The sequence below is a fragment of the Podarcis filfolensis genome (genome assembly GCF_964270895.1).
Source record: "Podarcis filfolensis genome assembly, chromosome: 14".
NCBI lineage: Eukaryota > Metazoa > Chordata > Lepidosauria > Squamata > Lacertidae > Podarcis > Podarcis filfolensis.
The window spans coordinates 14,061,579-14,085,129 of NC_139616.1; the positions used below are offsets into that span (position 1 = coordinate 14,061,579).

Below are 23,551 nucleotides of genomic sequence, written 5' to 3' on the forward strand. Positions count from 1 at the left end.
ATTGGGTTGATATTTATTTTTTTCTTTCAGTCAAGATCCAAAGATCTGTGTTGTACCTGCAGATCTTGAATAAGTGTATTATCAAAACCAATGAAGGTTTTCAAAAACCAAACATAATGCCAATCCATTTTGTGATGATAGCATATTGTGAACCCTGGAGTAGGTTTCGGCTTTCAGACTCCCTATTTGTCTTATGTGTTACAATTCCCTCTCTTCTTGGTTTATGAAAAGCTGTCATTTGCTGATACATCTGAATTAGCAAATTAAAACTTGTGCTTGCTGTGCAATTGCTATTTGATTCTGTGATGCTGATTTCTAATACTGGCTTGCAAGGCAAACACAAACCATGTCCTGTGATTCATTTGAAACAGCAACGTATCGTGGATGGAGAATTGTTATATAAAAATTCAGACCTAACTGCAGGCTCATGCATATAAAGCTTTGGTTATATTTGAACCACTCCACTGCCAGATGAGTGCCGCAACCCATAGATGTCTTTGACTGGACTTAACCATGCAGGGGTCTTTTACCTTAAATGCTTGTCAATGTGTGTAAATTTTAATTATATTAATGTGTTGTGAGGCACATGGCATTAACTTTTCTTTTAATTGGAATTTGCTAAGCTTTAAATGGTGGTCTCTGAATTACATGTGTAATAGTACTATATTAGTAGTACTATTCCGCAGTTGTTAACTGTAGAATAGTACTGCTGGTTATTAACTGCAGTTAATTATTCTGCAGTTTCCTTATATGGTTTTGGAATTCTGTATATACAACAGCAGATTATTTTAATGCATTTTCTTCAGTTTTGTTATGGTTTATGGCTAGACAGATGAACTGTTACAAATCAACCATATGTAAAGGAACTATTATGAGATTGAAAACTGCCCCCCTCCCAATATAATTTTCAAAACAGATCACTGTGTTCCATATTGGATCTGATGAGCATCAAGATATTGATGTTGCAATCCTTACAGCGCTGCTAAAAGGTGAGTTTTTGACCTTAAAAGCATATCATAATTAAGCATGCACTGATTGTTTTTGTGGTGGGGACGATGGGCTTTCTGATTGGACTGATGGGAGTTGTAATCACTCAGCATCCTTGGAGCACCAGGTTGGCTACCACTGGTTTCCATAGTGTCATCTCATCCTACATAGCCATTTCAGTATAGCTTGGTGATAACGTCATAAAACTCTTCCAAAGTGAGTGCATTGCCTTCTGGATCTGAATAGGCAAACACTTTCTCCCCTTTTCACAGTACCATCCAAAATATTACTGGGGACATTGTTGTGGTTATTTATTATTATTATTTATTTGATTTATATACCACCATTTATCAGAAGATCTCAGGGCGGTGTGCAACATTAAGATCATATTTTAATGAAGCATAATAATAAAAACACAATACAAACCATAATAATAGACAGCATGATAATAAAATAATCATAATAACAGTCCTGTCTCACACACACATTTAACAGGCCGTAGTTTATTTAATAGATGAAGGAATGTTTTTGCCTGGCACGTAAAGTCATGTAATGATGGCTGCCGGCGAGCCTCTCTGGGGAGAGTATTCCACAGATGGGAAGCCACCACAGAAAAGGCCTGATCTTGTGTTGCCACCCTCTGAATCTCTCGGGAAGAGGAGGACATAGAGAAAGGCCTTGGTTGACAAGCAGAGTCCAGGTCAGGTAGCATGGTGAGAGGTGGTTCTTAAAGTATTGAGGTCCTGAGCGATTTAAGGCTTTATGGGTCAACACCAGCACTTTGAATTGGGCCCAGAAACTGACTGGCAGCCAGTGCAGTTGGGCCAGGATCAGTGTTATATCCCCAAAACATCTTGTTCTGGTGAGCAGTCTGGCCACGGAATTTTGCACCAGCTGAAGTTTCCAAACTGTCTTCAGAGGCAGACCCATGTATTTACTCATTGCAGTAATCCAACCTAGTGGATTTGGCCACAGAAGTTAGACTATTCCTGTTCAGATACAGGCATCTCTGGCCACCAGCCAAAGTTGACAGAAGGCACTCCACACCACTGGGTGTTACTTCCTTCTTCTTAAGAGGGAGTGTAACTCCTTCAAGAACAGGCAATCCCCCCTCCATCCAGTCTAGGGAGCTACCTACTAACAATTGACATAAGCTTTCACAAATTCTGCCCTTTTCAGCTCTGCTTTAGTAATAAGCCACAATCTGTAGCACTCTAAAAGAGGGCATATCTTTTTTCCAGCAGATATGTTCTATTTTACCATGAATTGTATAGGCTATGCATTATTTCCCTAGCATAAGGTAAGGCATGAAATCAGCTGAAAATAAGAATTTTATGGTGAACAGGTTTGAATCTGTTTTCTGTGTTTGTTTTCTAGGCACAAATGCTTCTGCGTTTGACCAGCTTGTCCTTACACTTGCGTGGGACAGAGTTGACATTGCCAAAAATCATGTTTTTGTTTATGGACAGCAGTGGCTGGTAGGTAGACATGGTGGTTCATAGCGGTGACTTATTAATAAGATGTTGAATTATTGTTAAGGAATCGTCTGTCAAAACCATAATGCTCTGGTGTAGACAGAAAGCTTCCTGATCACCTAATCATACAGTCTCAGACACTCTTTGCCTTTCCCTCTCCTGTGCAAATTGCCCCCTTTCCCTGTTTGGAGCAAATTATATTTTGCAGACAACTGTACTTAGTGCGAAGATGAGTACTAAAGAGCATAATGTGAACCAGCAAGGCGCTCAACAATCACGTTGCAAGGTGATTGAGCAGGTGTGGTTGCCGTGCAACTTCAGACACTCTTGGATCTCACTAGTAATTTAGGCCCATTTCAATCTGGTTTCTGATCTGGATTTGGCACTAACACTGCTTTTGTTGGGGAGAAGAGCAAGGAAGTGCAACCCTGTTAGCTCTTCTGGATTTCTCTGTGATATTTGTTATGATTAATAGTGGTATCCATTTAAACTAAGTGTCTGTGGTGGGGATCATGAGCATTTCACTGCAGATACAACTTTCAGACTTCAGTTGGCACAAAATAAAGTTCCTTGATGCAGAATTTGACTTCAGTCTCTTAAGAGATGTCCAGATGCATAAGGAACAAAACAACTTTCCAAAATATATAGTAGACTTTGGCATACTAGTTTTCTCAATTCTCATATTATTTCAATTTAAGGATTGTCTTTATTTCTTCAGGTTGGGTCTTTGGAACAAGCTATGTTAGATGCCCTTGTGATGGATAGAGTTGCCTTTGTGAAACTTCTTATTGAAAATGGAGTGAGCATGCACAAATTTCTTACAATTCCCAGACTGGAAGAACTTTACAACACTGTAAGTGGATGTTTATTCTTATTTTTATTATTGTTATTAATTACACCCATTAGTTACTTTTTTGCCATGTCAACAGAGTGGTTTGCAGTATTTTAAAAGCAAGAAACCCCATATACATACATTAAAACCAACATTTTTAAAAAACTACAATGAAATATCCCACCTACATGAAAAGGCAATAGATAATTAAAAGCCAAGTGCCCAATTAAAAAGGAATTGGTTTTGCCTGGCACCTAAAGATATTTAATGATGGCACCAGATGAGCCTTTCTGGGAAGAGCATTCCGCAAGCAGGCGGACACCTGTTTTCATGTTGCCACCCTCCAGATCTCCATGGAGAGGGCACACAAAGATGATGATCACAGGGTTCAGGTCAGTTCATATGTAGAATAAATTTAGCAACAACAATTCTCTTAAGATTCCCAAGTTGTACTTCTATTTCATTTATAATTTTCATATAAAAACATGCATTCAAAGTGAAATACTGTTTGAGATTGATTTGGGTAACAATTGAGGGGGGTGTTTAATGGAAGGTTGTCATTTTTATATCAGTAACGGTACAGAATTTTAGGTGTAAAACATGAGCCTTCATTCTGATTGTGCAAGCTTTTGGAGCACGCATTGAAGAAAATAATATTATCCTGCATTCAAGAGCTGATCTCAACCAGCTTATGATGATGGCATTGAATTTACCTGTGGAAATTGAAATGCTGATTGCATCTTTTGGATATAAATAAGCTTATAGGGAATTTTTAATTACGTCCGCCTCTTGATGCTGTTGAAGCGTATGCTGCTGTTGCTAATTTTGCTGTCTGGTCTTTGACCACAATAAAAATTTATTGATTGCATCTTTTGGAAGGGCCAAATAGTTGACATTTCTTTCATAAGGCTAAAAAGTGATAAAATCTAGCTCAAGAGAAATGAGTGTGTTTTGAAACAGCAGAGGACTGAGAAATTAGATTCAAGCGATGCTAGACAAATTAAGGAAGGGAGCCAGTACATTATTAAGGAGAAAGTCTAGAAGGGAAAGGGGACGCGGGTGGCGCTGTGGGTAAAACCTCAGTGCCTAGGACTTGCCGATTGTATCGTTGGCGGTTCAAATCCCCGCGGCGGGGTGAGCTCCCGTCTTTCGGTCCCAGCTCCTGCCCACCTAGCAGTTCGAAAGCACCCCTAAGTGCAAGTAGATAAATAGGTACCGCTTTATAGCGGGAAGGTAAACGGCGTTTCCGTGTGCTGCGCTGGTGCTGGCTCGCCAGAGCAGCTTCGTCACGCTGGCCACGTGACCCGGAAGTGTCTCCGGACAGCGCTGGCCCCCGGCCTCTTAAGTGAGATGGGTGCACAACCCTAAAGTCGGACACGACTGGCCCGTACGGGCAGGGGTACCTTTACCTTTACCTAAGAGGGAAATTACAGCTGCTACTGGAGCTTTCCCCTGCCAGTTACTGCCTTATTTTGGGTTACGGATTAAATCCTTCGGGAAGGATGGACATCTCTTACTGACTCACAGGATTCTTCTAAGTGAAAAATACAAAAAAGCTGTTAATTATCAAAAGATCAGTTTTTATTTTCATGTTTGCAGGGGAGCATAGTCTTTATGCCTGGTGAAAGCTTTGGTTAGCTAGAGCTGTTCTAGAAGTATAGCAAATTAAATTGTTATAGTGTTTCTCTTGGTTTTTTTTTTAAGCAGCAGTCAAATTATTTAATCATGTAGAAGATAGTGCTTCTGTTTTAATTTAAAAAATACTGAGTTACGTAGAACCTGGATAATTGAAAAAACAACAACGCAATTTTGCAATCTGTCATTCTACTACTTTGTTTTGTCACATGCCTCAGTGTATCTAAAAGTCTGCATTCTTCTCTTCTACATCAAGAAACAAGGCCCAACAAATCCAGCACTGCTTCATCTTGTTCGAGATGTCAAACAGGTAGGGCTCTTGCTAAAATACTTCAACATCTCTAGATGCACACAGACAAGAAACTACATTTCACTTCTCATATAGTCATTTTACTAATAACATTTTAAGCACTTACTGTGGTGTGTATGGTGGAGAACTTGCTTTCGGGTAATGTAAGAATTTTAGAACGTCATTCACAAAAAAATGGATGTACTTTGCTTCATGTTCAAATGGATGCTTGTCCATAGCTACATATTGCTTCATGTCCTTTCTGTGTTTGAAGGAAACCAAGGACCTCATACACAGAAGGAGGAACGGCATGCATCTGAGCTGCTCCAGATACTCCAACCATAGTTTGGTGTTGCATCTAAATTGAGATGTGGAGTCACTTTGTTAGTCCATGTTGCCCACCTAGCAGTGAGCCTGCATTAGATGCCCAGGTGTCTTTCCCTGGGGGGTGCTTGGGACTGTACACAGAACCATTTTCATGCAAAACACCCCTCACTCTCTTTTTGCAGAATGACATCATGTGATACAGAGATTGCAGCATGTATTAATGCTAAGTTAATACTGTCTTGTCCCCAGGGAAACCTTCCTCCCGGATATAAACTCACTTTGATTGATGTGGGGCTTGTTGTGGAATATTTGATGGGAGGAACCTACAGATGCACCTACACACGAAAACGCTTCAGAGTGATATACAACAGTCTCAGTGGCAGCAATCGGGTATGTGGTTTCTTTTTTCTTTTTTAAATAATGCATAAAAGGTAGTACAGTGGTACCTCGGGTTACATACGCTTCAGGTTACAGACTCAGCTAACCCAGAAATAGTACCACGGGTTAAGAACTTTGTTTCAGGATGAGAACAGAAATCGTGCTCCGGCGGCATGGCTGCAGCGGGAGGCCCCATTAGCTAAAGTGGTGCTTCAGGTTAAGAACAGTTTCAGGTTAAGAACGGACCTCCGGAACGAATTAAGTACTTAACCCGAGGTACCACTGTATTTAACCTTTTTAAACAATTCAGTTAATGTAAAATAACAGCAGCTCATTTCTTAGACGGGTGTTTCTCCTAAGATCTCTAGAGTGTTTTGTGTACTTGGAACTGTACCAATGTATGCATGTTTGCATCTGTCTGTCTCGAGACATGGAGTGCACTGCCTGGGCCTGCAGGTGTACTAAAATGCATAGTAGTTGTCATGGATTGGTTAGACACAGGAATGGTGGTAGGAACCAGCTTGAGAACCACCAAGGGAAGAAGGCTCAGAATATAGGGAGTGGTGGTGGGACGACGATGAGTGGTCAGAGAGAGAAGACAGTGAAGAGAAGGTGTCGGAAGCTGAAGATGTAACAGGGCTTAGTGCACTAGGAGAGTCTGTGAAACAGGGAATCAGAGGCAGAAGCTGAAGCAGATGAGTGGAAGAAGGGAGGTCAAGAGGCAGAGATGCGTCACGCTTGTTAAGAGTCACGAGTTTCTTCTCCTGCTGCAACAAGCTCCCCCCCCCCCATGACTCCTAGAACCAGGAGAGACATGAAATGGGAGGAACCCTGGAGAGGAGGAGACATAGACGGCAGGGACCTTTAGTCTTGGTAACTGATTTCATGTAATAAGACCTACAGGGAATGCGCTGCTGTGCTCCTTAGGCCTGTCACTCAGCCAAGTCTGTGGAGATAATGTTTTTTTTTCTAATAAAGAATTAGCTCTGACTTTGAACTGTGCAATTTACTGGTCTGCTTTCTCTGTGACAGTATCAATAGTAATATACTGGACATGATCCAGCTGCACTTAAGTGCTTCGATTTTTGCTGGATTGTGCCCAAAGCATTTTGGATTATTATCTCAACAAATATTAAAAGAATATTGCAGGGTGGGCCACTATCATTCCAACATTGTAGATAGGGATTGAGTCTGAGAGACCTTGAACTGCCCTAGAGGTTTCCAGGAGGCTTGTAATCGACATGAGAGTCGAACTGAGACTCTTCACAGCTTATATTCTCACCACTACGCAAAAATAAACTACTTTGTCTTGGCTATATACAAATATTTATGGTTTTGTCCTTCAGATAATGAGTTACTGTGTATCTCAATGATTTCACATAATTCAGGCACTTACTACATTATAATCATGTTTTTCTCTTTCCCCACCACCAGCGGTCTGGGCGAAATCCTTCAGGCAGCACCCCTCAATTGCGTAAAAGCCACGAACCTTTTGGTAACAGGGTGGATAAGAAAGAGAAAATGCGGCATAATCACTTCATCAAAACTGCCCAGCCTTACAAACCAAAGGTATGAGGCACACAGCTGCCCTTGAAGGAGATGAAGTTGGAACAGGGCTCTTGTTTTCGTGATGTGATCTTGGCATGTACGGAGGTGTATATAAATAGTGCATTGTACTGTACTTCTTGTAACAGCCTTTAAAGCACACATGCCATAATTGAAATTGGAGTTGCAGAAGTGATACAGATAATCACTATAATTGTAGCAGTTCCTTTTCTGACACATGCAAATGAGCTGAGAAATTTCGAAAGCTAAATGAAAGTTCCTTATCTCTGATTTTGTGGCCGTGGAACCTTGCTTGTATTTTCCCCTTTTGCTTCGGAGATGCTCCCATAGCATTTCTTTGTAGCAAGGTTCTATCACAGGCTAACATTATCTTATTTGTGGGTGGAGCTGCTAATTTTGATACTTTATGATATATTTACTTCGGTTATTTTGGTGCCTTTCTTTGAATGATTCTTACCTGAAATAATATCTTACTGGTGAGTTTTTAACAAATATCTGATGTCTGATTACCACATTTCGCTGTTGTATTTTCTCTTTAAACTTTTTAATTCTAGCTGCCCTTGTAAAACCTTTAAATTACTACCTTTTTTTTTAAAGGCCGATAACACTTCAGAAGAAGGAAAAAAGAAGCAAACCAAAGATGACATAGTAGATATTGATGATCCAGAAACAAGACGCTTTCCTTACCCTCTGAATGAGTTGTTACTGTGGGCAGTACTAATGAAGAGGCAAAAAATGGCTCTTTTTTTCTGGCAACATGGTGAAGAATCCATGGCGAAAGCCTTAGTGGCCTGCAAGCTATATCGTTCAATGGCCTATGAATCAAAACAAAGTGACCTTGTTGACGATACCTCGGAAGAACTGAAACAGTATTCAAAGTAAACATTCTATTTTGCTAAAATCCTTAAGACAAATTTCAGCTTCTTGTTTCCTAGTAGTTGCTAGAAGCTAATGCTGAAGATGCAGAAATCGAAGAATGTCAGGTTGGGCTTTTGTAGATGATGGAGTTTAACCACAGTGCCATATGCATTTTTTTCTGTCCATTTCCCATAGCTGTTATCCACTCACCCTTTTTGTCTGTTCTGGCTGGTTAATTACAATCTCCTACTAGCTTTTCTAAAATTGCAAATCCTTTTTAAAAGCCTGAATTATTTTTGTTCTGGTTAGATGTCACTTCCTGAAATCCAGCAACAGATAACTGGTCCAGGGAAATCTTGGGTATAGATGCAGAAGGATGCATCAGGTACGCCTTTTAACTCACTCAGAGTAACAGGGAAGTGCTGAGATGAAACCAATTTTCTTTTTGGCCATACAGAGTTGTATCCACGGGTGTCTCTCTTACAACAGTACTAAGCAGGTGCTTCCATTCAGTTCAGGAAGTTCAGTGTTTGAAGTCTAGTATGGGTGAAAGAATTGGCACCTTTAATATGTTTGTGCATCTTTAACATTGTATGTCTTGTGGTTTTTGCCCCCCACAGTGAGTTTGGGCAGCTGGCAGTTGAGCTATTAGAGCAGTCATTCCGACAAGATGAAACTATGGCTATGAAGTTGCTAACTTACGAGCTAAAAAACTGGAGTAATGCCACCTGCCTTAAACTAGCAGTGTCTTCACGGCTTCGCCCTTTCGTAGCTCATACTTGTACACAAATGTTGTTGTCTGATATGTGGATGGGAAGGCTGAACATGAGGAAGAATTCATGGTACAAGGTAACTAGTCTATAGATAATACCTTCCTTGGAATCCATTTTTGCTGTTATTTTAGTAATGCTTAAGTGAAAGCGATATGTTGAAAGCATAGTCATGCAAAGTTTTCTTCACTGTAATCTTTATGTAGGCTAAGCAAAACAGCTCTTTAACATAATCAAAGTGAGAGGTGATACTGGAATGAACAATAACTTTTTTTTGATGCTTTATTATCTTTTTTAAAAAAGGTACAGAAATGTAGAAGGCAGAAACCAGGCAAGTAGCCCTTAACCAGAGGTGGATACTTAGATCATCATGAGAACTAATCTACTACTAAAAATGTAGTGGTGAAACATTAACAGACTGAAACCCCCTTGTAAAATTGAAATGTCATTATGCTTTCTACGGGTAGTAAAGTAAAATTTGATGTAGAAACTTCATATTTATATTTTAGTAGCTGAAGCTGAGCAAGTGAGAAGGCTTAACAGAATTCAGACAAATCAGCAGGATGTGAGTGGGTGTAGGTTTTCAGAATGGCATATGTCAAGTAAGCCATATAGTCTGAATTAACAGTAAGAGGTGTGTTTCTCTTTGTATACTGCACTGAAAATTTGCCCCACTACATTAGAATATAATAAGAAAATTATTATGTAAAAGTACCGTGTTGATACAGACCATCCTTAAGCATCATTTTAAAGTATGATGTGCTGTTGTCTGTCTTGTGTTCCAATTTGTCATCTCTAACTTGCTTTGCTAGTCAACTAAGAGTAACACTCATTTTATGAAGGTGGGTGGGTGGGTGTGCTTCAGAATCTATGATTCTTCAATGGCATTAGGGAGATATGCCTTCTGCAGCCTCTGCACAGTCTAATACTGATAAATGCATTAGGATGAGGGGTAGAAATCTATTTGAGCACATTTTCTCTAACAACTTTTTAGAAATTGCAGACATTTTTCCCTCAAGAATATTATGGAATGTTCTATGTGTATCTGTAGTAGTTAAAAAAACATACAACCTAATCATTCTTCTACATCTTTTACTTGCTACCTGACAGATTTTGCTGAAATGTGGGAGAGGGCGGAAGAGGGGACTTCTGTGTGCTGGATAGTTCTGATTTTTTTATTATTAGAAAAACGGGAAAGATTTTGTCTTAATAACTTGATGTTCACATCTTACAGGTAATATTGAGCATCTTACTTCCCCCTACTATACTAATGCTAGAATACAAAACCAAGGCAGAAATGTCCCATATTCCACAGTCTCAAGATGCACATCAAATGACTATGGAAGACAGTGAAAACAACTTTCAAAACATAGCGGAAGAGATACCAATGGTAATTCTGCACACAAACACTAACACGTTTTTAACAACGAAGACTAACTTTACTCTCATACATGATTTTAAATTGTGTTATTTTAATGTTAGGAAGTGTTTAAAGAAGTAAGGGTCTTGGACAGTACAGAAGGAAAGCATGACATGGAGGCAACAGTAAAACCCAAGAGGCTTCCCATTACGCGAAAGTTTTATGCCTTCTATCATGCACCAATAGTGAAATTCTGGTTTAACACGGTGAGTTTTTTGTTTCTATGTTTTGTTTTGGAAAAAGAACTCTTTTTTTATTTTTTTGAAAAAAACCCTACTTTTCATAATATTTATTTTCAACATTTTACTTTTTATAGTTGGCCTACTTAGGATTTCTGATGCTTTATACATTTGTGATTCTTGTGAAAATGGAAGAGCTGCCCTCAATTCAAGAATGGATTGTCATTGCATATATTTTCACGTTGGCTGTTGAGAAGATTCGTGAGGTATATTTGCATTTGTAACGTGCTCTTTAATGCAGAAGAGGATTTAAATGTACTTTCAAGAGTCAGCATAAATATGCTGTGCAAAACTTGTTGCCCTCCAGATGTTTTTGGCCTACAACTCCCAGGATCCCTAGCTAGCAGGACCAGTGGTCAGGGATGATGGGAATTGTAGTCTCAAAACATCTGGAGGGCTGAGGTTGAAGAAGCCTGTGGTAGGGTATTGATGCAGTACTCGTTTCTGCAAGTCATATGTTGTAAATTGGGGGCTTGCCACATGCTCTTTCCTCTTCCGTTTTGTTGGATTCAAATTCCTTTCTCTGTTTATTAGCTTTTAGCATGATGAATGCAAGCCAGAGTCCCTCATTACTGTAGTTCAGGCATAGGCAAACTCCGGCCCGCCAGATGTTTGGGACTATAATTCCCATCATCCCTGACCACTGGGTCCTGTTAGCTAGGAATGATGGGAATTGTAGTCCCAAACATCTGGAGGGCTGGAGTTTGCCTATGCCTGCTGTAGTTCATGGAACCACTTCCTACCATGGCTTCAGTCTTTGATTTACGTTAACCTTTTTTTCGTATCGATGTATGTACATAACTGCTACCTGCTTTTTAATGCCCTTTGATGTAAGACAAAATGAACTGTGCCCAATTTCTCATTATTTTTACAACAGATCTTTATGTCAGAGGCGGGCAAGATCAGTCAAAAGACTAAAGTGTGGTTTAATGATTACTTCAATGTCAGTGATACTGTAGCCATTATCACATTCTTCATTGGTTTTGGACTAAGATTTGGAGCACAGGGAAACTTCAGTGAAGATACTTACAATTCAAATTACGTTTTCGTTGCTGGAAGGCTAACTTACTGCCTGAATATAATCTTTTGGTATGTGAGATTACTGGATTTTTTGGCTGTAAACCAACATGCTGGACCTTACGTCATGATGATTGGGAAAATGGTAAGCTTTTTTTCCTACCACAATTAAAATTGTGTTGTGTGGGATTATTATTATTATTATTATTATTATTATTATTATTATTATTATTATTTATATTCCACCCGATACTCAGAGGTCTCAGGGTCGCTCACAGAATAAAGTCAAAATATAAAACCACAAAATACATAATCAGAATGAAAACAACAACCCAATGAACCCCCTCTCCCCCAAAAACACACATTTTAAAAGGGCATAGGATGTCAATCAATTCAACCAAAGGCCTGGTTAAAAAGGAATGTTTTTGCCTGGCACCTAAAGGTATATAATGAAGGTGCCAGGCGAACTTCCCCGGGGAGAGCATTCCATAGACGGGGAGCCACTGCAGAGAAGGCCCTGTTCTCATGTTGCCACCCTCCAGACCTCTCGAGGAGGAGGCACACGAAGAAGGGCCTCAGAAGATGATCTCAGGGTCCAGGTAGGTTCATATGGGAAGAGGTGGTCCTTGAGATATATTTTAAAAATATTTTATTTGCAAACATTTCAGAAGTGTTGAATTTTACAGTCATTTGAAACAGGTATTCCCCCAATAAAGATGGACAGCTGTGTATTGTTTTTTCTAAGGCAGTTTGCTGTATGTGTAGAAAGAGGACAGGTGGAGAAAAACAAGAAGCCACAATGTTGGCATGTGGAGTATTTCACACCATATGATCAGTTTGAAATATTGTAGCAGGAAGTTCCACAAGTTCCCCAGTACTCCACTACTGTAGGCACTCAGACATTTACACAAAAAGTCTCTTTAAGTTTATTCAGAACTTAGCAGTTAAATACTGAAGTCACAGATACATACTGCTGTTTCAAAGACTGGCTGTCCCTAGGTGCTTGCAAAAAGGGGGACATTAGCTGTGCCTCAGAGAAGAGCAGGGATCTTGCAGATGCATGCATCCGATTGGCTCAGATTGAAATGCATGCATCTGATTGGGGTGGGATGCTCTTCACAGTCATGCCCTAATTCTTATGGAAGTTACAGTACATTTCTGAGGAACTCAGAAGGGAAATAAAGTCAAAATGGAAGTTCAGAGTGGCCACTTGCCCTCCCTAAGCCACTCTTCCTGGAATATTATTATATTATATTATATTATATTATATTATATTATATTTTATTTTATTTTATTTTATTTTATTTTATTTATTTTATTTTATTTTATTTTATTTTATTTTATTTTATTTTATTTAAATGTTACCCCTTGGGATGGGTGAAATGTAGAAATTATTGTGATTGGCTGTGCTGATGAATACTGGAAGTTCTCGACCCCATGGCTGTAATTCATGGGCAGTCATTTAATTTTATCCTGATTCTAATTTTTAAGCTGTATTTTAATCAATTGTTTGATAGTGCTTTAATGTATTTGATATTTGATGTTAGCCACCCTGAGCCTGGGAGGGCAGGGAATAAATAAAAATAAAAATTTACTTACTTACTGTCCAAAGGTGATTGACCAGTGGAGATGGACAAAAACAAGCCCAGAGGGCTTCTAAATGTGAGGCAATGTGTTGCCAACAAAGAAGGGGTTGGGCTGTAGTTTGGAGGGTTTAAGTGAGGGGTCTCCACTGTTTTAACTGTCTCTTAACACTGTTTTAAACAGGTAGCCAACATGTTTTACATTGTAGTAATTATGGCACTTGTGCTGCTCAGTTTTGGAGTCCCCAGAAAGGCAATACTTTATCCTAATGAAAAACCATCCTGGGTTTTAGCAAGAGATATTGTCTTTCGGCCCTATTGGATGATCTTTGGTGAAGTTTATGCCTATGAAATTGATGGTAAGATATTTTTATTCCTTCTATTTATTAGCAGGCAAGGGGAACTTTTTCTTGTGTCTAAAGAGCACAGAGATGGGAGGGCTAATCTAGAATCTATATTTAATTCATAATGATTTTATTGCTTTATTGCTTTTTTAAAAAAGTTTTTGGAGTTCAGCTGTGTTTTATCTAGATTGTTGTATTGTATGCCCCACAGAGTGTGATGAAGTGTTTCATAAACCTTTCTAAATAAATAAAAATGAAAGGATTATTCTAATGTATGTAATATTAAGGTATTATTTTAAACCGGGGGGGGGGGGGGCTAAAATAAAAAACATGTTTAAACAAATTTAAAATCTCTTTTGATTTTTAAAATTTTACTTTTTCATCTACAGTGATGCATGTATTTGTTCAGAATATGAAAACAAAATTATTTTGGTAAACATGATTATATTATGGAAAAGTGGGATATACATTTAATAAATATGGAGGAATTTTATTTTATTGAAAAGCTTTATTTCTTTTTCATTTTGAAGGGCATGAACTGAAAGACAGTTCTTAACTGATTTAAATAAACTTTCCAGTTGCTGAGGTTGGAAGTTTGGGTATTTAACGCCCACAGACCTGTTTTATTCATAAATTTTCTGTTTAGGGCTAAGCTGTGCAGCGGCTTCTGCTACTTGTGTGTTGAACAAGTATAGGTGATAATATTTTGTTGATGCGCTATAAAGAGCTTTGCTTCTAAGTAACAAGTAAACTGCTAAATCTTGTCAAAAATTTCTTTTTCTTTTCTTAATCTGCAAAGTATGTGCAAATGATTCCCAAACAATCATACCATGTGTTACTGGAGCATGGCTGACACCCTTCCTTCAGGCCGTCTACCTTTTCGTGCAGTACATTATTATGGTCAATCTTCTCATCGCCTTTTTCAAGTATGTTTTTCACATTTTAAGTTGATATTAAATCAGTGCTTTAAAAAGTAGCTTGGTGATTATACGGCCATGGGGTACTCACTGCATGCATCTTCATCACCAGAGGACCAAATAGGCTCTGTAGCTAGGAGTACCTTTTACCAGCTTTGTCCAGTTTGCCAGCTGTGGCCATTCCTGTACAGCGATAACTGACTACCATAGTACATGCATTGGTAACCTCAAGGTTGGATTACAGCAATATGCTCTTTGTGGTTTGGAAGCTCCCCCAGTGCAAAATATGGAGGCCAAATGGCTGGTGGGGGCACATGACCAATAACATGTGACACCATCGTTAAAACATATGCACCAGCTGCCCATCTATGACCAAGCCTTGTTGAAGGTCCTTGTATTAATTTACAAAGCCCTGAACAAATTTGGTCTACGGTACCTTAGGGACGCGGGTGGCGCTGTGGGTTAAACCACAGAGCCTAGGACTTGCCAATCAGAAGGTCAGCGGTTCGAATCCCTGCGATGGGGTGAGCTCCCGTTGCTCGGTCCCTGCTCCTGCCAACCTAGCAGTTCGAAATCACGTCAAAGTGCAAGTAGATAAATAGGTACTGCTCTGGCGGGAAGGTAAACTGCGTTTCTGTGCGCTGCTCTGGTTTGCCAGAAGTGGTTTAGTCATGCTGGCCACATGTCCCAGAAGCTGTACGCCGGCTCCCTCGGCCAATTAAGCGAGATGAGCGCCGCAACCCCAGAGTCGGCCACAACTGGACCTAATGGTCAGGGGTCCCTTTACCTTTACCTTTACCTTTACCTTTACCTTAGGAACAGTAGCTGAGATCATTTGCCAGAGTGTCAGAAGAATATGTAATGTTCTGCCAGCAGAAATTTAGCAGGTGCCTCTTTTTTGAACCTTTAAATGCCTGCTGAAATTTTTTTCTCTGCTGAAAGTCTTATGCAGGAAATAAAGGAAACATACTCCCGTAATAGTTAGTTGATGGTCTCTGATTTTTTTAAGAATCCATGTTTTTATTAAATATATATATATTATAGTAAACTGCTTGTTTTATGACATAGTGGTGTATTTTTTAATAAATAAAATAAATGTGATAGAAGCTGTGCTGTTTGTTTGTTTGTACTCTCTTTTAATATTTGTACAGAGCAGAATGTAAGATCATTGTTGCTAGCTTCTAAGATGATCAAACTAAAATGTTTGCCTTCTTTATTCTCTTCCCTTTTTGTCTAGCAATGTATATTTACAGGTGAAAGCAATTTCCAACATTGTATGGAAATACCAGCGTTATCATTTTGTTATGGCATATCACGAGAAGCCTATCCTGCCCCCTCCTCTTATTATTCTTAGTCATATGGCTTCCCTATTCTGCTGTGTATGCAAGCAGAGAAAGAAAGACAAAACTTCTGATGGGCCAAGTAAGAACAAACAAAAATATGCAACGTTGGGTTGTTCTTTGCATTATGTGAAATCCAGGGATTAATAGGAGCCTGGTTTATGTGTAGGGCTTACGCAAAATCCCTCCCCTCAGTTCACTGTCCCATGGTGGATGGCAAAGTGGGAGTGGAGGCACGACAATTTGGGTGTGGGTGTGTGGACAGAACGTTTTGCCTTGTTTCGGGATTGGGGCAAACAGGATGCTTAAGATAACTTAGGGTGACAGCACATTTTTTTATCTCTGCCCAACCACTGCTACAAAAATGCTTTCATTATACAGTGGTACCTCGGGTTACAGACGCTTCAGGTTACATACACTTCAGGTTACAGACTCCGCTAACCCAGAAATAGTGCTTCAGGTTAAGAACTTTGCTTCAGGATGAGAACAGAAATTGTGCTCCGGCGGCGCAGCGGCAGCAGCAGGAGGCCCCATTAGCTAAAGTGGTGCTTCAGGTTAAGAACAGTTTCAGGTTAAGAACGGACATCCGGAACGAATTAAGTACTTAACCCGAGGTACCACTATAAGTGGAATTCTTAAAAAGCTGAACAAGGACTTGTTCTCACCATCACTCCGGACTTCTTTGATAATTGGGAATGACCTTGCACATCCATGTCAATCGCCTGACAATACGAAAACAAAACCAGCTGCCCCTGCAGAGGAAGATCTTTTGCATTTCAACTTTCAATTCAAGCCAGCATTGCAAAGGGACAATTGCACTTATGGCAAGACCCTCTTGCGGGTTTGCTGTAAGTGCAGATCCCAGCACTGTGCAAGTTCCTGATGGGCAACTCTGTAGCACAGCAGATTTCCGCAGAGTTGCTGACAGCACCAGTCTGCTTCTTAGCACCATCAAAGCTCCCTTGCCAAGAACTATCAGGAACAATTTAAAGATTCCCCATTGTTTCCTGGTAGCTGCTTTCCCACTTGTCAGACACCTGATATCACATCGGGACTTGGGCCAGACCACCTGTGGCCAGAGGATCCCCAGCCTGATTAAGAGCTTCTTTTGTGAGCAAGTAATAGATATGTGGGGAAGGGGGTTTGAAAGTGGTACCTTGGTTTCCAAACTAAATCTGTTCTGGAAGTCCATTCTAAAACCAAAGCGTTCTAAAACCAAGGTGCACTTTCCAATAGAAAGTAATGCAAAATGGATTAATCCGTTCCAGAGTTTTAAAAAGAACCCTTAAAACAGCAATTTAACATGAATTTTACTCTCTAACAAGACCATTCCTGGGTTAGGTTAATTTTAGGATTGGGTTAGTGTTAGGATAAGGATTAGAATTAGGCTTAGGGTCAGTGTTGTTTTATGTTTTCTTGTGATTTTGATTCATTTGCGGTTGGTTTGCTTTTTTCAATTTGTTGTGCTTTTTCATGAGTTTTTCAAGTTTGTTGGCTGCTCAGCTGGAGAGGTGCAGGCTCCGTCACACTTTTCCATTGAGGGGTGCGTGGCTGCGTTCACCTCGAATAGAGAAGTTTAAAGGAGCATCGCATGGCGATGCAGAGACAGCCATCCCAGCAACTATTCCGCCTGGCTGCCTTTAGGTGGTGCAGGGGCTCTGATGCTGAGGTGGGGGCTCCTTTGAACTTCTCCCTTGAGGGGAGAAGTTTAAAGGAGCCACCAGCCGCGAACTCCTCAATGGAAAGTGTGACGGAGCCTGCACCTCCCCAGCTGAGCAGCCCAATCTAGCTCCTGCTCCTGTGCAAGCAGGAACGGGGGCGGGGATCTCTCAGCTGGGAAACGGAGGCTTCGCGCTCCCTAGTTGAGCTGCCACGATTCAGCTCCTACTCCTGTGCAAGCAGGAGCAGGGGCATTCAAAACAGAAGTGTGGCACTGAAAAAGGAAGTGTAACACTCAAAGCGGAACAGTTTGGATTCTGAAAAAAGTTCACAAACCGGAACACCTACTTCCGGGTTTGCGCCGTTCGATTTCCAAGTTGTTCGTTAACTAAGCTGTTCAAAAACTGAAGTACCACTGTACTTTAAAAGTATACGAATAGATGTGTTAGTAACCCAACAAACAACCATTTTGGAGGTGCATCATATTCTAGAGTACCTAACTTGGGGAAATGGAAAAACCCCCAGATACAGTGGGACCTCGGGTTACAGACACCTCGGGTTACGGACACTTCAGGTTACAGACTCCGCTAACCTGGAAGTAGTACCTCAGGTTGAGAACTTTACCTCAGGATGAGAACAGAAATTGTGGCGCAGCGGCAGCTGGAGGCCCCATTAGCTAAAGTGGTACCTCAGGTTAAGAACAGTTTCAGGTTAAGAACAGACCTCCAGAACGAATTATGTTCTTAACCAGAGGTACCACTGTATACTTACATCCAACACTCATGATGTGAGGTCCTTGGCTAAGGGAATACTCATTTCCTTGGTTTTTCACTGTTTTTACTTCTTTTCTGCAGTGGTTCATTAGCAAGCTTCTGAAATGGATTGTTTCTTTCATTCTCTAGAACTGTTTCTAACAGAAGAAGATCAAAAGAAGCTTCATGATTTTGAAGAGTTGTGTGTTGAGATGTATTTCAATGAAAAAGATGATAAATTCCATTCTGGAAGTGAAGAGAGAATTAGAGTTACTTCTGAACGGTATGAAATAATAAGGAATGACCGTTTCAACCTTGTTCTTTTCAGTTTTTCCAGGAATGATTGGAACAGCTAATTGAATAGCACAGTTTCAGTTACTTTAAAATCAAACTCTGATTTACATTTATCATAGCAGATGTTGACCAACAGCAGCCTGTTTTAACATGTGGACCTTTGATTGGCAGGGTCCATTATAAAATTATCTAATTGCAGACCAGTAGCCATTTTAATCTTCCTTGCTGTACTATACTGTATTGTTTTAATTAGTGTTTTTATGGAGCAGTCAAGTAATTTCGTTGTCCCTGAGAGGGGGCAATGACAATAAAGATATTATTATTATTATTATTATTATTATTATTATTATTATTATTATTTAGTCTGTTTGCATCAAAAGCAACACAGAGGCCACATTTGAACACAAGCTTTCATGGACTAGAGCATACATCATCAGGCACATGAAGCATTATCCTCATTTAGCAGATCTCTGTTGCACACTTACAGTAATCTCCCTGGTCTGGTTCACAAGTCGCTCTAAGCCAAACCATGGGTTGGTACAGAATGCATGAGCTCAGGGAGAGGAAATCGCTTCGCTCTTCCCTAGTCATTCTGCTGCTGAGCCAACCCATAATCTGGTTTAGTGTGTTGTCTAGACGTGGGCTTGTCGTTTAACTATTCTGGGCAAACTACTGGGCAAACCTTGCTGATTACACAAATTGTCTTCAAGATTAATTCAGTGATCTGATCATACCTGATGCAGGAACACAACACAATTTCTTGGTGGGAGTTGATTTGGAAGGATGTAAGACCAGAGCAGAAGACCAGACCAGTAAGGCAGAAACACAGTACACAACCTTCTGTATGGGTGGGTTGTTACCAAAGAATCATAGAATTGCAGAGTTGAAAGGGACCCTGAGGGTCATCTAGTCCAACCCCTTGTTTTATGCTAACAGACCTGTAATTATTTCACATGGCATACTTGTGATCTTTGTGTGTTTTGAGAATTCCTTGCGTTCAGTGAAAAGTCTGATTCTCCTTTTTCTCTCTCCCAATGGTATCTTCTCCCTTCCCCTTCCAGTGTTGAGCAAATGTGCATCCAAATCAAGGAGGTTAGTGACAGAGTCAACTATATCAAGCGTTCATTGCACTCTCTCGATACACAGATTGGCCACTTGCAAGACCTCTCTGCTCTTACGGTGGACACTTTGAAAACATTGACTGCCCAGAAGGCTTCAGAAGCTAGCAAGGTCCATAATGAAATTACACGAGAACTGAGTATTTCAAAGCATTTGGCACAAAACCCCATTGATGACGGTCCTTTAAGATCTTCCATGTGGAGAAAGCACAGCATTGGCAATGTATTTGGTTCTTCTTTTCCTCAAGGAGGCCTTGAGAGTAATAATGCTTTACTGTGCAACATTTCTATGCAAGATGAAAGAGATTCTGGACATAAGATGACTGGGCCCCCCAAGAGGGATGAATTCAACTTTCCAGAGGCAGGTTCCTCGGGCAGTGCCTTAATTCCAAGAGCTCTATCCCCCCCAGAACTTCGTCAAAGAATACAGGGTACAGACTCATCGAAATGCGTTCAAAAGAATAAAAAGACGGGCACTTCGCTAAACAGCATGCCACACCTAACATCTTCGACAGCTAAATTTTTCGTTAGCACTCCTTCTCAGCCCAGCTGTAAAAGCCAGTTAGAAAGTACCACAAAGGACGACCAGGTTATAGTCCTTAAGGCTGCTGATGGAGAGAATGCTGTTGAATTTGGTGCATTTGTGGGTAAGTATAACACACCAAAATCTGTACTTCCAAAAGTTGCTATTGGTTGCCATGACTCTCCTGCTTCTTGCTCTGTTAGCCTTGCTACCACCTCCCAGCCTTGTATTGAACCTGGAGGATGTGTTAATCATGGATTTATTTGTGATGAAAGTTATACTAGTGCTGAGAGCTACCCAGACAAATGGAATCCTCAGTCCTCTTTGAAATTGAAGAAGAATGACGCCAGAAATAAATTACAGTTGACATCTGCTGATGAGGTCAGAAGTGACCCCAGTAATGATCTGAATGGGACACTGAATACTGAAGAACCTCCTGGAAGCATTCCAGAAACAGCACAAAAGGGTCATGATTTAAGTTCCAACACCACTGTACGTCTTCAGAAACTGTGGATCAAATCTAAATCTCAAGGTTTGATTTATCTAAAATTGTATGGGAACTTTAGCGGAATTTGGTTGCAGGTGGTGCGCTTTGCTTTTAACCTCTTCACTTCCGCAAACTATCAAAATGTTTCTTTACTTTGTAAATCAGCACTTAACCATTTTGGTGTAGATTCTGTTGTTTATTCAAGTGGTGTTTTAACTGGAATTTTTTTTTGCAAAACGGTGGCAGATTTTCTGTTTGTCAAAACAATGGGAGGAGAGGTGTGCTAACAAAATACTTTGAGTTCAGTTTATTCTAGACCAGGCAAGCACAACCTGTGATCCTCCAGATGTTTCTGGACTACAACTCCCATCAGCCCCAGCCAACATAGCCAGTGATCAGGGATGATGGGAGGTGTAGTCCAACAACATCTGGAGGGCTGCAGGTTGTGCACCCCTGATCTAGACTATTTCTAAGGTAGGAAGAAGAAATAGTCTGAAGAAATGGTATCTGAAGAAGTGTGCATGCACACGAAAGCTCATACCAAGAACTAACTTAGTTGGTCTTTAAGGTGCTACTGGAAGGAAAAAAAATTTTGTTTTGACTATGGCAGACCAACACGGCTACCTATCTGTAACTGGATCTAAGGTAGGAGTTTTTTTGTCTCAGTGGCTCAAAGTGAGCATGATTTTTTTTTTATTATCTTGCAACATGATTTGTTCTGATAACTTTTTAAAGATTACATTTAGTTTAAACTTGTCAATGTTACCAGAAAATTCATTTCAGACTACTCCAAAAGTGCCTTTAGCCATGTAAAGCCAATTTAATTTGGTAGATTGTGTTCATGCCATCCTGCTTTATTTCTGGGACCCCTGATGTTTGTGCAGTGGAAGCCTTTAAATAGGACCTTAAGCGTGTAGGCTCCTGATATGTCCCATTGCAATAAGTGTGTAAGCCTCTATTCAAATATGAATAGAGGCTTCAGGAAGATCTGAGGATGGGATATGCATGTGATTACAATCTTTTACTACAAATTTGAGTAACATCTGCCTGAGGCCCAGATCTATTCTGAATGGACTTTACTTGTAATATTTTTATCTTAACTTTTGCTAGTGCTTTTAAACTACCAGTACTTTTTTTTCTTTAAGCAAATCTGTGTAAAGTCATGATATGTTGATTCCCCATTCACGTGTTTTGAAAATGGCTGTAATAATTGTAAATGTATGCTTTTAATTAAAAAATGGGAGTGGGGAGAAGTTAGATACAAAGGCTCAAGATCAGGCTGTTTATATTTACTTCACTAACCACACAGCTGAATAATGGCACTTTTTTTTTTTTACTGTGGCAAAAGGTTTGGTGCCGGGGTGCCTTCTCATTTATAATATAATCTTCATCCTTAATGTTCAGTCCTATAGAATTTTGGAGACAGATGAGTGATAGCCCTGTGAAGACATTCAGCATATATGTGCAGTGGATGATCTCTGTGATTCCCAAGCTCTGTCCTGGCTCTACCTGCCACTCACTCATTGGTTTCATCTTTGCATAACATTTTACATGTGAAATGACAATGTGCATAAACCTGAAATCATGATTTGTGCACCTCAGTTCCATGTAATGTACAGATTCCATGATTCAGGCCTATATGCTTTGGCCCCCACGTATGTATGTTTCTATGCAAATATAATCTAGTGTAAAAATGGCAGGCGATGAAAGCTGTGCCCACTACACAGGCATTCTGAGTGTTGGCATAGGTTAATTATTTTGAATGGGTGTGAGAAAGGGTGAGAAAGAGAACACCATAGGCCATGTCATTGTTGTTTTCTTACATTTTGAGGGTGAAGTTTATATTTTTAAAATCTATTGTGTTGAACTGTGCTTTTTCTACTAATAGCTACATTTTGTAAAAATACCGATATCCACACTGCATGGTTCTAAAAGCAAATGACACGCTCACGGCTTTGAAACCAGGGTAGTGATATGAAATATTTCCTCTGAAATTGTTTCTTATGTCATCCCTTTTATGTAGGAAAAGCAATAGTTCCTCAGCCTACCATTAAAAATGCCAACTGTCCTTCTATGTACTTTTCTGATCTCAGCAGTATCTTTAATCAAATTTGCATCTGTTTGGTGCTTCCCCTCTAAAATCTTGCCATTTTATTTCTGTTCATATAATGGTGTCGCCAAAGGTCACAGGGACAGCATGGAATTGCAACGATTTAAAGAGACTGTGGCTAAGAGCAAAGAAAAAAGTGATGATATTGAGGTAAGAGGGAGATTGCTGCGGAAGTTGAGCAGTAGCCCAAGCCAGGGTGAGAAACCCTTTTTCAGCCAAGGGCCTCATTTCCTCACAGGCAGCCTTATCAGGGCCACATGTCAGTGGTGGGTGTGGCAAAAGTGTGTCTAGCTAGACACACGGCATCCAGGCAAGCGAGAGGTACTTTTCATACCCCAAGGGCACATTCCAGCCAGATGAAATAACTAGAGGGAGGCACAGAGCAGGGCTAAGTGAGCTGTGTGGCTTGGGAGGAGGGGAGAATGATCTGGGCGGTGTCCTGAGGTCCTAGTCCTAAGCTGATACAGGGAGTTCACTTAAACTCAAATCTCAAATACATGTGCATTCAGTCATGTTACAGGATGGTTTTCAGTGGTGTGAACTAAGCAGGCGCCTGTTCTACTTTGTCATTATAAGTTTGAGCTCCTAGCTGAGTAGTCCCAGGTTCAAAGACTTAGGTGGTGGGGGAATT

The 23,551-nt window shown here is 40.2% G+C and overlaps 1 protein-coding gene across 3 annotated transcripts in view; it reads left to right on the plus strand.

Annotated features, from left to right (window-relative positions):
• The window catches only part of TRPM7 (transient receptor potential cation channel subfamily M member 7), an 82,742-nt gene that overhangs the window by 46,360 nt on the left and 12,831 nt on the right, over positions 1 to 23,551 (plus strand). Inside the window, exons 10-27 of one of the 3 annotated variants that reach the window (XR_014541586.1) lie at positions 917 to 989; positions 2,365 to 2,465; positions 3,181 to 3,315; positions 5,186 to 5,239; positions 5,795 to 5,935; positions 7,358 to 7,492; positions 8,087 to 8,367; positions 8,968 to 9,196; positions 10,352 to 10,507; positions 10,600 to 10,743; positions 10,854 to 10,982; positions 11,654 to 11,938; positions 13,561 to 13,735; positions 14,520 to 14,646; positions 15,875 to 16,059; positions 18,539 to 18,671; positions 19,744 to 21,284; positions 21,456 to 23,070. Coding sequence is in view for 2 of the 3 variants with exons in the window: in XM_083586100.1 (XP_083442226.1) it covers positions 917 to 989; positions 2,365 to 2,465; positions 3,181 to 3,315; positions 5,186 to 5,239; positions 5,795 to 5,935; positions 7,358 to 7,492; positions 8,087 to 8,367; positions 8,968 to 9,196; positions 10,352 to 10,507; positions 10,600 to 10,743; positions 10,854 to 10,982; positions 11,654 to 11,938; positions 13,561 to 13,735; positions 14,520 to 14,646; positions 15,875 to 16,059; positions 18,539 to 18,671; positions 19,744 to 20,855; positions 22,994 to 23,070 (3,672 nt within the window). In the remaining variant the exon portion in view is untranslated. The remainder of the gene's footprint in view (positions 1 to 916; positions 990 to 2,364; positions 2,466 to 3,180; positions 3,316 to 5,185; positions 5,240 to 5,794; positions 5,936 to 7,357; positions 7,493 to 8,086; positions 8,368 to 8,967; positions 9,197 to 10,351; positions 10,508 to 10,599; positions 10,744 to 10,853; positions 10,983 to 11,653; positions 11,939 to 13,560; positions 13,736 to 14,519; positions 14,647 to 15,874; positions 16,060 to 18,538; positions 18,672 to 19,743; positions 21,285 to 21,455; positions 23,071 to 23,551) is intronic. The other 2 variants (XM_083586100.1, XM_083586101.1) reach the window with 2 other exon arrangements.